The 13,987-nt window shown below is 50.4% G+C and overlaps 7 protein-coding genes across 7 annotated transcripts; 5 read left to right on the top strand and 2 right to left on the bottom strand.

Moving 5' to 3' along the window:
* Positions 1 to 66: 66 nt before the first annotated feature.
* On the bottom strand, positions 67 to 1,593 carry N7509_006262 (uncharacterized protein; the record flags this gene model as incomplete). Its single annotated transcript, XM_056630899.1, has 1 exon — positions 67 to 1,593. One exon carries the CDS (start codon positions 1,591 to 1,593, stop codon positions 67 to 69), a length of 1,527 nt encoding a protein of 508 aa, XP_056490201.1.
* Positions 1,594 to 3,125: 1,532 nt separating this feature from the next.
* N7509_006261 (putative carbonyl reductase) lies at positions 3,126 to 4,129 on the top strand (the record flags this gene model as incomplete). The annotated part of the gene is made up of 3 exons (XM_056630898.1): positions 3,126 to 3,378; positions 3,443 to 3,826; positions 3,882 to 4,129. The coding sequence occupies 3 exons, from the start codon at positions 3,126 to 3,128 to the stop codon at positions 4,127 to 4,129; spliced, it is 885 nt and encodes a 294-aa protein (XP_056490200.1).
* A 320-nt stretch (positions 4,130 to 4,449) lies between these two features.
* Positions 4,450 to 4,848, bottom strand: N7509_006260 (uncharacterized protein; the record flags this gene model as incomplete). Its single annotated transcript, XM_056630897.1, has 1 exon — positions 4,450 to 4,848. One exon carries the CDS (start codon positions 4,846 to 4,848, stop codon positions 4,450 to 4,452), a length of 399 nt encoding a protein of 132 aa, XP_056490199.1.
* A 475-nt stretch (positions 4,849 to 5,323) lies between these two features.
* On the top strand, positions 5,324 to 5,812 carry N7509_006259 (uncharacterized protein; the record flags this gene model as incomplete). Its single annotated transcript, XM_056630896.1, has 1 exon — positions 5,324 to 5,812. The coding sequence occupies one exon, from the start codon at positions 5,324 to 5,326 to the stop codon at positions 5,810 to 5,812; it is 489 nt and encodes a 162-aa protein (XP_056490198.1).
* Positions 5,813 to 8,189: 2,377 nt separating this feature from the next.
* On the top strand, positions 8,190 to 9,079 carry N7509_006258 (uncharacterized protein; the record flags this gene model as incomplete). The annotated part of the gene is made up of 2 exons (XM_056630895.1): positions 8,190 to 8,228; positions 8,288 to 9,079. The coding sequence occupies 2 exons, from the start codon at positions 8,190 to 8,192 to the stop codon at positions 9,077 to 9,079; spliced, it is 831 nt and encodes a 276-aa protein (XP_056490197.1).
* Positions 9,080 to 10,456: 1,377 nt separating this feature from the next.
* N7509_006257 (uncharacterized protein) lies at positions 10,457 to 10,657 on the top strand (the record flags this gene model as incomplete). The annotated part of the gene is made up of 2 exons (XM_056630894.1): positions 10,457 to 10,544; positions 10,566 to 10,657. The coding sequence occupies 2 exons, from the start codon at positions 10,457 to 10,459 to the stop codon at positions 10,655 to 10,657; spliced, it is 180 nt and encodes a 59-aa protein (XP_056490196.1).
* Positions 10,658 to 12,353: 1,696 nt separating this feature from the next.
* Positions 12,354 to 13,705, top strand: N7509_006256 (aromatic alcohol reductase; the record flags this gene model as incomplete). The annotated part of the gene is made up of 4 exons (XM_056630893.1): positions 12,354 to 12,440; positions 12,512 to 12,796; positions 12,904 to 13,230; positions 13,322 to 13,705. 4 exons carry the CDS (start codon positions 12,354 to 12,356, stop codon positions 13,703 to 13,705), a joined length of 1,083 nt encoding a protein of 360 aa, XP_056490195.1.
* Between the last annotated feature and the right edge of the window lie 282 nt (positions 13,706 to 13,987).

Genomic DNA, 13,987 nt, shown 5'->3' with positions numbered 1-13,987 from the left:
GGATCGAGATACGAACACAGTTTTGTCGTCGGTGGCCCTGCCCCTTGCGCTGTGAATTGCTGCCCTTCAAGGCAGACGGCAAAGCCCCTCGTTGAGATAAACTCGATCTTTGCACGGGCTGGGAGGCATCGAGCCTGTTGCTGTGCCAGGTGATCCCATGGAGAATAGGGTGCCGTTTGAATGCGGCGAGCCGCCGTAAAACGGGTCATTCTCACGCTGCTCATCATAGATAGTTGACCGTTGAAACTGGCTGAAATGAGGTACATAAGCCATCGGGGATGGCTGAGATGGAGGTGATCGCCAGTTGGGATTGTTGGGGTTGTGGAAACTTCCCATAGATATCGGCGTTCCACTGCGGAATGATGAGTGCCTTGTGGGTATATTATTAGATGACACTGAATCGCTTCGGTGGGGAGGTCCACCAAATCGATCGCTTCCATTGCTAGGATTTCGAGAAGTCGTCGTCATGCTCCTGCGAGGCTCCATGGGCTCCATTGACGATCTTCGACGAGTCTCTGCCGTCGAAGACGAACGAATGGGGAAATTGTGCAACGGTGGCATGCCCTGACCGGTGTTTGCGGCGATGAAGCTCCTGCGTCCATTCTTTATTCCAACGTCATTTGCACTGAACGGAACGAAGGTGCCACCGGACGGGAAGATGGGCGAGGTGAGTTCAGTATCAGCTGATCGGTAACCAAATCTTCCATCGTCCAAAATGGAGCTGTTGCAGGTATCCAAGCTCATGGAAGATAACCTCATCACGGAGTCATTTCTCGCATAGCTGAGTCTGTCCGGTGGCCAGGCAGCTGGCGGAGGAGGGGGAGGAATATCGTCGGGAATAGCGCCAGCTTTTTGGCTCGTTATGCTTCCTCCTCGAAGCCGTTGCGGAGACTCTTCGTAGATTCGTGGAGATGGATCGAACATATCTTGCGAGTTGCGGTTTTCCAACACCGGAAACAAGGTAGATCGATCCTTCTGGATAGGCAATGGCCATCCGGGAGACACAGGTCGCATGCCGAGAATGAAACCTTCTTCCTCCCCTTTGTTCATCTCGGGTGTTTGATTGGGGGTTCGCTCTGCTGGCAACTCTAGGACTCCCTCGATAGCCGAAAGTGGAACATCGTCTCTGGATATGGAGGGCTGATGAGAACTATGCATGTGGATCTCGCTCACTGTAGCCATTGAACTTAGACGCTTGTGGGAGGACCTCGAAAGGCGTTTGGATCTGGATCGCCTGAGGGAATTTCGGAGTGATCGGGCTTTGTCGGCCAGTGGAAACGACGAGTCCGAGTTATTTTTGGGCCCAAGCAGTGTCTCTCGAGATGCGAGCTGACCCCATTCCGTCGGCTTGCCATAGGGTAACTGGCCATGTGCTCGGAGTGCCGTCCCCTCCTCATGGGAGAGTGATGTCAAGGTATTTCCCGTGAAGGTCTGGAGGCTACGGGAGAACTCTCCTTCCTTGAGACCTAGGACTCTCAACGCATGACGTTCCTTTCGAACGCGAACCCAGACGACAATGGAAACGACTGCGAAGACGACGAAGATAGCCGCGCCTGAAGCGGCGATGGCAACAACGCCGCTCAAGCTCACCATAGCCGTCTAGCTGACCGCGAGATCCGCGAGGCAATTCTGGTGCAATCTTTCATTCGTTGAGTAGTGTTGGCTTGTTGTTGTTGTAGGTCTGAGATCGTTCTAGCGAGATGTGATTGACTTGGCTGACGGATACGCTCGGAGAAAGCAGCAGGACTGCGGCCATACAAGATCAAGACAGAGCCAGCTTGAAGAATTGAGAAGGCAAAACGCAAAATGCAAATGGACGTCGCGGACATTCTTGCCGGGGATGCTTTGTTGTTATGAGGGCATTGATCGATACGCCGAAGAATGTGGCCGCATCACCCCCAGCACCATGAAGAATGCTGGCGGCCACACCATCCGCCACACTTTCTGCGAGAGGTCATGACACTCGGAGGTTAAAGGAAACGTTAATGCTTTGGAAAAAGTGTAAACTGTAAGTTGATCACAGTTAGTTGGAATGGAGGTTGGGCCTTTTGGTATCGCATGAAGTGACCGTCAGCAGGTTCATAGGTTAGTTGGTGCTAGTATCTCAGTAGTACAGGTAGCCAGTATTGAAGATATTGGAGATATTGCCGATAGAAACCTTATACTACTGGGTATCCCACCCAGTGAGATACTCAGCGCCTCAGTCCGAGTCGGTTCCGGCGCGAGGGAGAGAGAGCCGGCGGAGAGAAGAGAAAGTGGAGACTTGGAGACTTCCAACTTCCGCCGGCTCAAACAACAACAACTCCACCTTACTCCTCCACTCCGTCCCCGCGGAACATCAGGTGGCAGACCAATACTGTCCTCGAGGCTCAATGCAGTGAGAAAATGTGATCTTCCAGTTAAATTCTAGATTTGAGAATTTAAAAGATCTCGCAGTCCGCCCTCAGCGTCCTAGCGGACCGAGTTACGGTGTCTGGACGGAGTATCACAGCACGACTGGAACCCGGCTACCCCGACTCGGCCTCGGCCGCCAACCCCATGGAACAACAATCCACCTCCGAGAAAGACCCGCACTGGGGTGAGAGACGTCCGATTCTCCCCCGAAGCGGCTCATTGATAGCCCCAGCTTTGCGCATTTAGCCGCCCTCGCCCTCACGTTTATTGACAGCAACAACGTGCCTTCTGCATTTGAGAGACATAATAGATGCGATCCTCAAGCCCGAGCAAGCCCAGGAAGTTAGTATCATCACTGTTGAGCCGTTGAGCCGTTGACCGTATGCTGGTCAGCCCGATGGAGCTTCATGCTGTCCCCCCACACGCGCTTCAATGCCCCTCCAAAGGCCCTGCATCCCACTTCGACCATATCGCGACCCGCTCTACTCTCCGTTCTGGAACGTATAGCGGCATTCGTTGGCCACAGCTTCCCGTGGCCGCCACTTTCTGAATAGTGGACCATCGGAGCTCCCCCGCCAACGCATTGTACACCGTCAGAGCGTCTCGAGTGGGGATATGATGGACATTGTCTCTCCGGAGCTCTATTTAAGTAATCTTCTCTCGCCCGACCCTGTGGCCCTCCTTTTCCCCAAACGTATCGACGTCAGACACCTCGCTATTCTACCATCACAATGGCTGCCAGCCCCATCAACAAGCAGGGACTATTCGTCCATGACAACACAGTTGCCCCGGAGCACCCCAGTCTGATGAGCATGTTCTCCCTGAAGGGGAAAACTGCCATTGTCTCGGGTGCTGGTGCTGGCATTGGTCTCTCCGTAGCCCAGGGTCTGGCCGAAGCTGGCGCCAACATTGCTATGTGGTATAACAGCAACCCCAAGTGCGAGGAGCGCGCTGCCGAGATCGCCCAGAAGTACGGTGTCCAGGGTACGTCGCGCATACCTTACTCTATATTTGAAAACCAAGCTAACGGACGATCTCCCCAACGTAGCCAAAGCCTATAAGGTTCAAGTCACCGATGCGAAGGAGGTCGAGGAGGCCGTCAACACCGTTGTGAAGGATTTCAATGGCCGTCTGGACGTTTTTATTGCCAACGCTGGTATTCCATGGACCCAGGGCTCCATGGTGGACGGCTCCCTCGACCATTATCGCAATGTTATCGGTGTTGACCTCGATGGTACTTTCTACTGTGCTCGCGCCGCCGCCGCCCACTGGCGCCGACAGAAGGAGGAGGGAACTGACGCCAATGGCAACAAGTTGACCAACTTCACCTACGGCAGCTTTGTTGCGACGGCTTCAATGAGCGGCCACATTGTTAACTTCCCCCAATTGCAGTCCGCCTATAACGCTGCTAAGTCCGGCGTTATCCATCTTTGTATGTTGTCGGAGATCGTGGTTTGCACTTCTAGCCCTGCTAACAAGATATATAGGCAAGTCTCTTTCTGTCGAGTGGATTCGCTTCGCTCGTGCGAACACAGTCTCCCCGGGATACATTGCCACTGAAATCTCCAGCTTCGTGGAGGAAGACACCAAGAAGATCTGGCGCGACAAGATCCCCATGGGTCGGGAGGGCGAGTCCCACGAGTTGAAGGGCGCATACCTCTACCTTGCCTCCGACGCATCCAGCTACACTACTGGTGCGGATTTGATCGTCGATGGAGGATACTGCGCTCCGTAAAGTCGTGCGGGCTGATGCAAAATGAAATGTATTTTGGCAATTGGTTTACGCAATGACGAATAATTATGATAGCGCAGAACAATATAACGAACGAATTCAAGCGATTGCACCTACGTCACACTAACGCGCGCTAGCTACAAGATTTCAAGAATTGGCGGGAAATGAAATCATTGCCGAGGGTTGTACAGGCAAACCGCACGGGAATAATAGCTTCTTGGTCGAGGTAATGTACACCCATGCCCTAGTTACAAAATTCACCAATTTGGCACAACATGACTCCATTGGCGTATCCAGCAATACAATGCTCCCGTAGTCGCGGGTCACCACGTATCGTCACCCCAGTCAGAATCCATTAACCATCGAACGTAATTGTCGACAAGAATGTCAATCCATCCATCTCCACTTTCCCAGTCCATCCGATGGTATTCGTCGTCCTCGTCCCCGAAAGATGATTCAGTCAGTGTATCAGATGGAGTGAGAAGCCCATAGCGCAGCTCTAGTTCGTTGGTTGTGGCGGTATTATGAGGGAGGGCGAACCATTGTTGGAAGATCTGATCCTTGGAAGTGATATAGGACTGGTAGATGAATTGGAGGCATTTGGTTGCGAGGCTCTCACATGCACGGCGGTTCAGTAGAAGGATGAAAATCAGGGACGCGGTGAGGCAAAGAATTGGAAACAGGAGAGGTGCACTAGCTGTAGCAATCTTGGTTTCAGCCATTGGGATTCCGTTCAGGTTTGAGCTGTGGGCATAAAATATGATCAGAATGACTTTTGCCAGTGGTGTAGGCTGGGCACGTCACACACCTGCCTGCCCTTCTACTCACATCTCCACCGGCCAGGCTACCATCTTTGTTTACCTCTCCAACCATCTGGAACATCACACTCGTTGCAATCATAGCCTGACTTTCTACTCCTAGGGTGTGAAGTTTGATGATTGTTGATCTCAGAGCTGACAGGATTGTCGGATAACGGAATATCTACACTCACCCACCAACCCCTTTACATCTCAGAGATTCACAGCAACAGTGACAACAGTCAAGGCTCCATTTGCAATTCTAGCCAGCTACGGCTCATTGTTGGTAAACGCCCACGTGGAGAATCATACGTCGATCGACTACACAGAGGGAGGCTCGCAACTGGGAAGCAGCGGCGCGAAGAGCCACACCTCGTTAATCGAACCAATGTCTACAACCATGCCTGTCAGCCCCACTGATGGTGACAACCATTCCTCAGCCTTCGGACAGCAAACCCATATGATGGCGTCAATCGACACAATTAACAGTTATGGCGGTCTCCATAGGTCCAGTAGTCCAGGCTTTGGACCGCCATCTAAAACATTGCCAAAACCCCCAGGCCCATATCAGTGTGGATGGAGATTTACTGCCCAAGAGCATATTCAGCCAAAGCCAACCCCGATAACAAACGACTCAATGATCAACACCCAAGAAAATAGACATGAGCGAAGTCAGCTATCCCCTCTTGAACACTGCCAGCAGCATCCTCCACTACCTGGCTCTATGGGTAGTCGGACTCTTGACCTACAGATCCAGACACTACTACAGGTTGCCGACGAACATCGATCACAGGTGTTTACGGTTAAACTGTGTGGTCAATCGGGTAACTATCTACAGATCCCTCAATCTACACTAGCAGCAAAGGTCTTTGATCCGTTTATACTTTGACGACGAAGGTCGGGATTTTGATCCGTTTAGCGCTATGGACCAGTTCTATACACATGAAGCAGGGGCATACCAGGCCCTTAAAGAGCTACAGGGCCAGGGAATTCCCCATTACCATGGTTCATATTATATATCACTACCACCGCCGGTTGAATCTCATAGAAACCGTGAGGTTCGTATGGTCTTACTGGAATACATACAAGGTATTCCAATGTCAAGGGTAGAGCCAGAAAAACTTTACAAAGCTAGTCGCCAGCGAATTATTTCATCAATTGTGGAACTAGAAGGCAAGATATATGCGAACAACATGTGTTTAAATGATCTATATCCCCGGAATGTCATACTGATTGATCATGAAAGCCCAGATCCCTCTGTTGTATTTGTCGACTTTGACGATGCATCATTCCAGTGAGGGAAGGATGATTACAAAGGATCTTATGTGTCTGAGCGATGTCTTGGGCAGTACATGTCCCCCCTGATACGTTGGATCCCTTGTCCAGAAGACTTTGACGAATGGGTAGACTGGGACTGGGATTCATGGCTACGGCAGGAGTTTGCTTGGACAGAAAGCTCAATCACGCCAGAAATACGGGAGGATTTTGGATTTTACTTGTACCGATAGGAACTTGAATCTTCAATGATGACAATATAGTAGATACCCTACAAATACTTATTTCAACCCTTACTTGGGCACTGAATTGACAACGCATACTACTCTAACAAACTAAGAGATATTTTACGGTGGGCGTACTTTCATGGAAGATAACCTATAGTATTAGTATTAAATCCCTTATGAAATCCGACAGAGACGAGCTTGCTGGGGGCTTCAAGTTGTCGTAGCCTGGTGATGGTTATGATGGTGCTTAGCCAGCGGGAACCTCTTAATGTTTCCTCAATATCTCTCCAGCCGTTGAGTCTGTTTTATTATTTCATTTTTGACTGTCAGCCAGTGCAAATTTGTTTCTTTAAACAATCTTCTGAATATATAGTAACAGACCATAATCCCTCTCCAAAAATTAATTTGCCCCAGTGAATTAAGATGTGGAGCATAGTACTACACAATAGAGAGTGATAAAATCATGCATTCAAGCTTCACAAGAAGACTGCCAGGGGGCATGCGAGATGCTAGAACTCTGCAAGCTCAAGTTGAGACATGCAGCTACTCGTATGTTAGTGGCTATGTGCGTCATGACGCGTTTATTTATCTTGATCTGCAGAGTACATAAGCTTTCCGATCTACAGGCGCAGACCTGAGTAGTATTAACTACTAAAAGCTAACTACAAATCCCAATATACTACCAGTAGATAAAACTACTAGTAAATGAGTATGAGGTATGACGACTTTCCCTATTTTACGAAGTCGTTTCTTCCGCCAGTTTTCTGGCATCAGCAGGAAAGGCCACGGGCAAACTTCATCTGCAAGGAGTGAGTGTCTTGAAATCAGGCTAGCAGGTTCATCTGTGCTGGTAGAGTACAGAGGTGGGGATTATCGGGCTAAGCAAGTTGTTCAGAGCTCAGAGCAAGTAATGACCAAGTCTTCTGAGGGTGTGTCCACCATTCATTCATGAGTGATGATCCGCTGGTCGCAAGGGAGCGTGGCATGGCGGGGCTGTTTAACCTGCTCCGCGCCATGCGACCGCCAGTTCACCCCTCATCTACGGAGCACAGGAATGCGGTCAAGGGCCATATATACCTCTCTTTCTAATATGCTGAGACGGGCCATGCGGGGACCAAGCTGGTCGTGAGGTCGAATGAAACCCAGTGACCCCATCACGCCCCCTGGGGTAATTCACCGCATCGGCGGACTTCGGGACAGATGACCAGCCACGGTCAGATCGAGGAATGTCATTTGACGCATTTGGCGCGGACCTCCTCAAGCGGTCCCGATGGGGTCCCCAGCTCAAGTAATTCTTATAAGCAGGCCATTTCCTAAATCGAGTCGGACGTAAAAGTCGTTGACCTCATTGTATTCGCGAAAATTCTAGTGGTCCCTTTGTTCCCCGAGAAAGTTGCGGCAACGCCACAAAGAAACCTTTGTGGTGACAGAAATCCCTAGTCTGGAAATAGAATCTAGATCTAGTGACTCTTTGTCCACCGCGTCCCAGCTCATCACAACCCTCGTTTGCCTAGACACGTCTCCCCGATAACCTTCACTGTGCAGAGTATAATAACCCAGAAAATGCTCATTTTGATCTCTTCAAATCGTCTCAAATTCGGCATCACTTGAACATTATGAACTGAGGGTTGCTAAACTCTATTTTTCACGATACATCAAGAATATCGCCCCCAATCACGATTCGACGAGGTCGAATCCCAGAGGTCTCTCGAAATGTATGGCACTTCGGGCGAACAAAATCACAATACTTCAGACATCCAGGCAATGGAAAAAGCATGGGACGAGGCTACAGAGACAGATCTGGTACGGACTCAGATTGCGATTAATTCCTATGTGAACAACGCTGATTATATTACCAATAGCTTGAGGCTCTGGAAGAAGCCCTTGGCTGCACAAAATGTCAAATCACTATCACCGAGGCAATCATGAAGGGGGATATCAGTGATGGTGTTTACAACTCTAGCCATTACCCCCCATTCTTTGTGAACAAGCGAACCAGAGATGACAATATCTCCCCCCTGGACACTGAAACAAAGCACACCGATCCAACGTGGTGGCGTCGCATATCCGTTTCACAGCGTGAGCGCTACTACGCCCTGGTCGAGAACAACCTAAACCGGGCTCTAGAAGAGACAAAGAACGCCGACCCAGAGGCTGCTGTTCTCTTTGCCCATTACCAAGTCGACTACCATATCCGCCAGCACCACCTTGCTCGACGGGGCGTACTGAACCTTTGCCGTGATTCAAATGATCTCCATGAACTTCGCTCATGGCAATGGGATATGGCCGCTATCGACAGACTCACTTCCGGCAAGGAAATCGAAGTCACAGATGAAGACGAAGGGTGGCTCCCAGAAGAACGCATGTGGGGGTGGCCAACTGACCGAAACCTGGAGAAGACACATCAAGTTATTTTATGGAAGCGAAGCTGGCCTAAACGTCGGAAGCAGCTCAAGGCTGTGCGGGCCAAGTGGGCTGTCATTATGGAAGAACGAAGGAAGCAAAGGGAGATGCTTTTGCTCAAACAAGGGGCAACTGTCACTGTTCGGCTTTATTGTCGCGGGGAACTGTGGGACGTGAGGAAGCTTCAGAGGGAGGTGGAGACTGGGACTAGTATTCGAATGGGAAGGACCACGCAAAGCTTGGGATTTTAAATGAAAGCATGAACTGGCGTATGGGAGTCTAAGGGGGCATTTTTGGATCGTGCTGGCCATGATTCTTACGGATTATTTTGCTTCACATTTTCCGATTTCAACTCGATTCTGTTCTGTGTTCATAATCTGCGTAACCGCATAGAGCTCTGTCGTCATGCGGAAATATTATGATCGGTTCATTAAACTCAACGATGTCCAAATTCACATTTTGTTCTGGCAGGCTCACCTCCATCATGAAGGGTAGGTGACACTGACTGCACCCCACATTCAAACGAGCCTGGGGTTATGACGGGTTCCATAACGGAAGAATGGCTATTGATTATAGCGAAATATAGAGTACTATATTATTTAGAGTCGTGATTTTCTCAATCTCACTGGCAAATTTCCTGAAAAAATTATCCGAAGGCCAGGCTCAGGCTTACTTGGTAACATCGACAGCTTGTGAGACAAAACAATGCTCTTTGATAGCTGGAGTCGCGCGTTACATCATTGCTTGTGGTATTCTAGGTCGTATCCTGGGATTCAGATCTGTCCGACCGTGATTTCCGTAGTAGTACTAGTAGTAGGAAATAGTTAGTTGGTACTACGAGGTACTACTAGTACTAATTAGTAACAATGGATCCGACTCTGAATAGTACTAGTATATAAAGGCCTGAAATGTTGCATGGACCATACTATAGCCAAAGTTCCAGTTGCTCTTACTATTTAAATACTCGAAACTTGGCATTTGGCTCAGAATGCACTATTGGATTATACTGGTTCTTTTTTGCTCGGTACTGACCGTCGCTGTCCCACCTTCCGTGGCGGTAGATCATGTCGCAGACTCGACCAATAACGACAACGGCGAGTTGTGGGGGGAGAAAGGATGCGACAAGAAGAATAACCAAAAATGTATTCGAGTATGGACTGCTACCTAGGTGTTTTTACTATTATCAACCATCCTTGTCCTTGTATGGTGTATTTCTCAAGCATAGTATATTTCTGCCCTCTGATTACGCCTGCAAGCCACGCTACTCCGAGTCGTAGACAACTTGAAGATGTTACCAAATTTCTTGTCTGTAATAATCGTTGCGACACATGCTGATCACTTTCTCCGACAGAAATGCGCGGAACACTACCACTGCGATCATTGAAGGTACTATCTTACTATAGCCGAACAATTGATCATGAAATTTGAAAAAGAAGATCAATCCTGGGACAGGCATTGGGTGGGGAATACCAAGTCGAAACCAACATGCCTGTCTCGATCACATGTAATCGACTATGAGAAATACTCCGTAATTCTAATTGGATTGAAATGATTGCGCTCGCAGTGTACGAGTAAGGTGTGCGGTGTAGAGGGTAGAGTGAACAGAACATAGGCAGTCCGCACCAGTCATGTGCCTCTCCATCTGCTCCTTCCACTTCACCCTCTCCGAAGGATTCCCAGGACCATTGCGGTATCGACACTCCCAGGACGATGGCGGTAAGAATGTTTTGAATACAGTTTGTGCGATCGTCCTGGCAGTTCTGAATGGCTACGAGTACTGCAGATTTACTCCGCAATGCTCCTCTTACGCTGCGCGAAACTACCGGTGACAGTGTGGAGTCTGGCCTCGCACGATCATACCCGCGATTTCAACCGCATGACCCGCGGGGAAAGCGCAGAAAGCTCTCATATTCATGCAGGTTTCACGTTCAAGGGGCGTCCATTCCCCAATGCATTTACAGTACAAGCCCAGAGCCCGAGATCGTCCTTCAGGCTTACTCGATCCGACCCAAATTCCAGCCATTACCGGCAACCCCACCAACCCCCTCAATCCCTGGGGGAGGATCGTGCCCGAGACAGTCAGGGAGAGCTGAAAAATAATAATGGGGAGGAGATTCCGTCCTAATGCGGTCTGACGGGCTACGGTGCTCCGGGACGCACAACGGGGATGACAGAGATACCAAGTCCGCGAAGCCTTGAGGGCAACCAGAATTGTCGAACCAGGCACCGATCTCCCGCGCCCGAGGCGGTTGTGGCTGGCCATCCCCGGTTATGCGGTAATAATGGCGTTCCGATTTGCTCCAAGGGATCGGACTACCTTCACCTGTTGATCAACTTGGTGGTGTTCGAGTTCATGCTGCTCAAAGACACCCAATGGTGTCCCCCTTTGAAACCGGCCCAAAGCCCCTCTCAATCTTAAAACGGGGAATCCCACAGCCGCATCGCGTGCATTTGGGTCGCCCGATTCGCTGACCGTGGACGGGATCCTCCGATTTTTTGGGACAGATATCCGCCAATCAGGAGGATGGCTTTGTGTGACTAATCTTCCTGGTCGCATTTCGTCACAGCCTTGAAATTGAAGGTCCCGACCGCCACTGGGCAGAACTTGGCTTCAAGTTTCCAAGTCCTCTGTGCAGATCCGAAGATCGCTGACGTGGGGGGAGGGGAGTACATAGTGACGGGAAGGAGTCTGTTTATGCAGCCGATTGCCCAGATCCTCGCGCTACTATCATAGGATTGGAAGGAACCCTACCATTGGAAAGGACAGGGACCGAGGCGCAGGACTATCATTACTCTCAACGTGCCCACCCGGACTACGACTAGTCTCAGACGAACGTCGCACGGTACGGATCGCCTGACAAGTGCAGGTGCGGGATGGGCCAGATGGACCAGATGAGGAATGCAATGTCCCCATGACCTTTGTGTATACTCGTACCTCTTTACGAGGTCTCACAATCTCTATTTTTCTGGACCGCAAGCATCATTTTCATTCAACCCAAACCAAGCCGGGAAGCCGTCTCTACCATGACGTAAGGGCGCCGACCAGGAAAGGATTTTGCCCGAGCCACCGCACCGGCCCGTGAATTGTTGAAAAAAAAGTGTTAAACTTGAAGCCGATGGGATTCAATGCCATGATATTACATTATATATCTGTAGTCTGTACTAGTATCAGTATTCTGTACTGGGATACGTCTAGTCTCCTAGTAGCCATACATTAAGACGATCTCCTCATGACGTCCTCCCAACTCTGGTCTGATTCTCTCCCTCCCCCCTCGTTTGAGGGGAGAGAACATCCACTTCGACCCACCATCGTCCACTCCCGATGCCAGAGAGAAAGTGGGTAGCAACCTTGGGTGGAAACACTTGGGAATTTATAACGTCGACTCCTCAATCCGGTTCGTTGCCCCTTCTTTCTTTCTTCCCTTTCCATCCCCCCCACCATCATTTTCCCCCTCTTCGTTCATCTCACCAACTACTTCTTTTTTATTGACTCGCCACTAAATTACCAGTCAACTGCCCGCCAACATGTCGAAAACCCAGGTTCTGTTGGTCGGGGCCGCGGGTGAAACCGGAGGTTCCATCGCAAATGGTCTCCTCAGTGATGGTCGCTTTGTATGATGTCTTCCACTGCATTTGTGGTTTTGGGAAATCCTCAACTAACGTTTGCTATTCGTTGCTTCCAGGATGTTATCGCTCTGGTCCGACCGGCCTCTATTCACAAGCCCGCCATCCAACGACTGTCGGATAACGGTATTCAGATCCGCAAGTGTGACCTGAAGGCCCCCGAAGAGCATCTGATCGAGGCCCTGTCCGAAATCGACGTTGTCATCAGCTGCGTGGGCCCTGCGGAGCAGCAGGATCAAATCCCGCTGGCCAAGGCCGCGAAGAAGGCTGGCGTCAAGCGCTTCATTCCATGTGGTTTCATTACCGTTTCACCCCCCGGTGGTGTGATGTGGTTGCGCGACGAGGTAAGAAAGAGCCCCCTCCCCGAACAAAAGAAGAGCGGAGGAGATGAAGGGGAGAGAGTGGTGCAATGTCGTACTGGAGCTGACCATTCGCGTGTTTCCATCTACAGAAAGAGATTGTCTACAACCAGATCCGCCAGCTGTGGCTCCCGTACACCATTGTCGATGTGGGTTGGTGGTACCAGCTCTCCTACCCTCGTCTTCCTTCCGGCCGTGTCGACTATGCTATGACCTCCGGTAACGACGAGATCATTGGAGATGGAAATATGCCCACTGCGCTCACCGACTTGCGGGACATCGGTCGCTACATGGCAATGATCATTTCCGACCCCCGCACCCTCAACAAGAAGATTCTCGCCTACAACCTGGTTTCCACACAAAACCAGATCTACCAACTGATGGAGGAACTTGCCGAGGAGAAGGTTGATCGGAACTATGTACGTCCCCAGGACCCGCCCCCAGTCCACTGAATGATTCCTCTTCCACCCAATTGCGGCTGGCTAACAGCGTTTTTCTCCCATCACACAGGTCCCCGAAGAGACTATCTGCAGCCGCGTTGTTGCCGCTCGCCAAGCCAGTGAAACCTACCCCTTCGACCCTATCAAGTTCATTCCTCGCTATCTCGCCGAATACCAATACTCCTGGGGCATTCGGGGCGACAACAACCCCGAGTACGCCAAGTACCTGGGATACCATCTCACCACCGAGTTATACCCGGAGTTCCAGCCCACCGATTTCCGCGAGTATCTCGAGTCCGTCATCCGGGGAACCGCCAAGGGTGTTTACACCGACCGTGTGATCTCTCGGAAGCACCAACGCCACTTCCCCCGTACCGAGTCGAGCGACTCCCCTATACACTCGCATTTTCCCGCGGACCGAGTCCAGCGAATCCCTCATGTCGCGATGATTTGATGCATCGAATTCACGCCATTTCCTTTTTCCTTTTTTTTTTCCTTCCTGGGGAGGCAGGCAACATCGCATCCGTTCTCCACTTCATCTTTCAATCGGTAGTTCTCAATCCTGAGGATCTATTCACGATAACTTCCACTCCTCTCCCTGTTACCTATCTCCACCAAATTGAACCCGACTCGGGTCAAAAAAGGAGGGCTCCCCTGCTGGTTCATTTGGGGCGTCTTGCTTATAAAGGCGTTTGCGACTTCTTCGGCTTTGGAACAGGGGACTGTTGTCACAGGC

Source organism: Penicillium cosmopolitanum (assembly GCF_028827165.1).
Source record: "Penicillium cosmopolitanum strain IBT 29677 chromosome Unknown utg000006l:49.0-5199605.0:1.0-5204138.0, whole genome shotgun sequence".
In the NCBI taxonomy this organism is placed as follows: domain Eukaryota; kingdom Fungi; phylum Ascomycota; class Eurotiomycetes; order Eurotiales; family Aspergillaceae; genus Penicillium; species Penicillium cosmopolitanum.
This window is presented reverse-complemented; position numbering and strand designations above follow the sequence as displayed.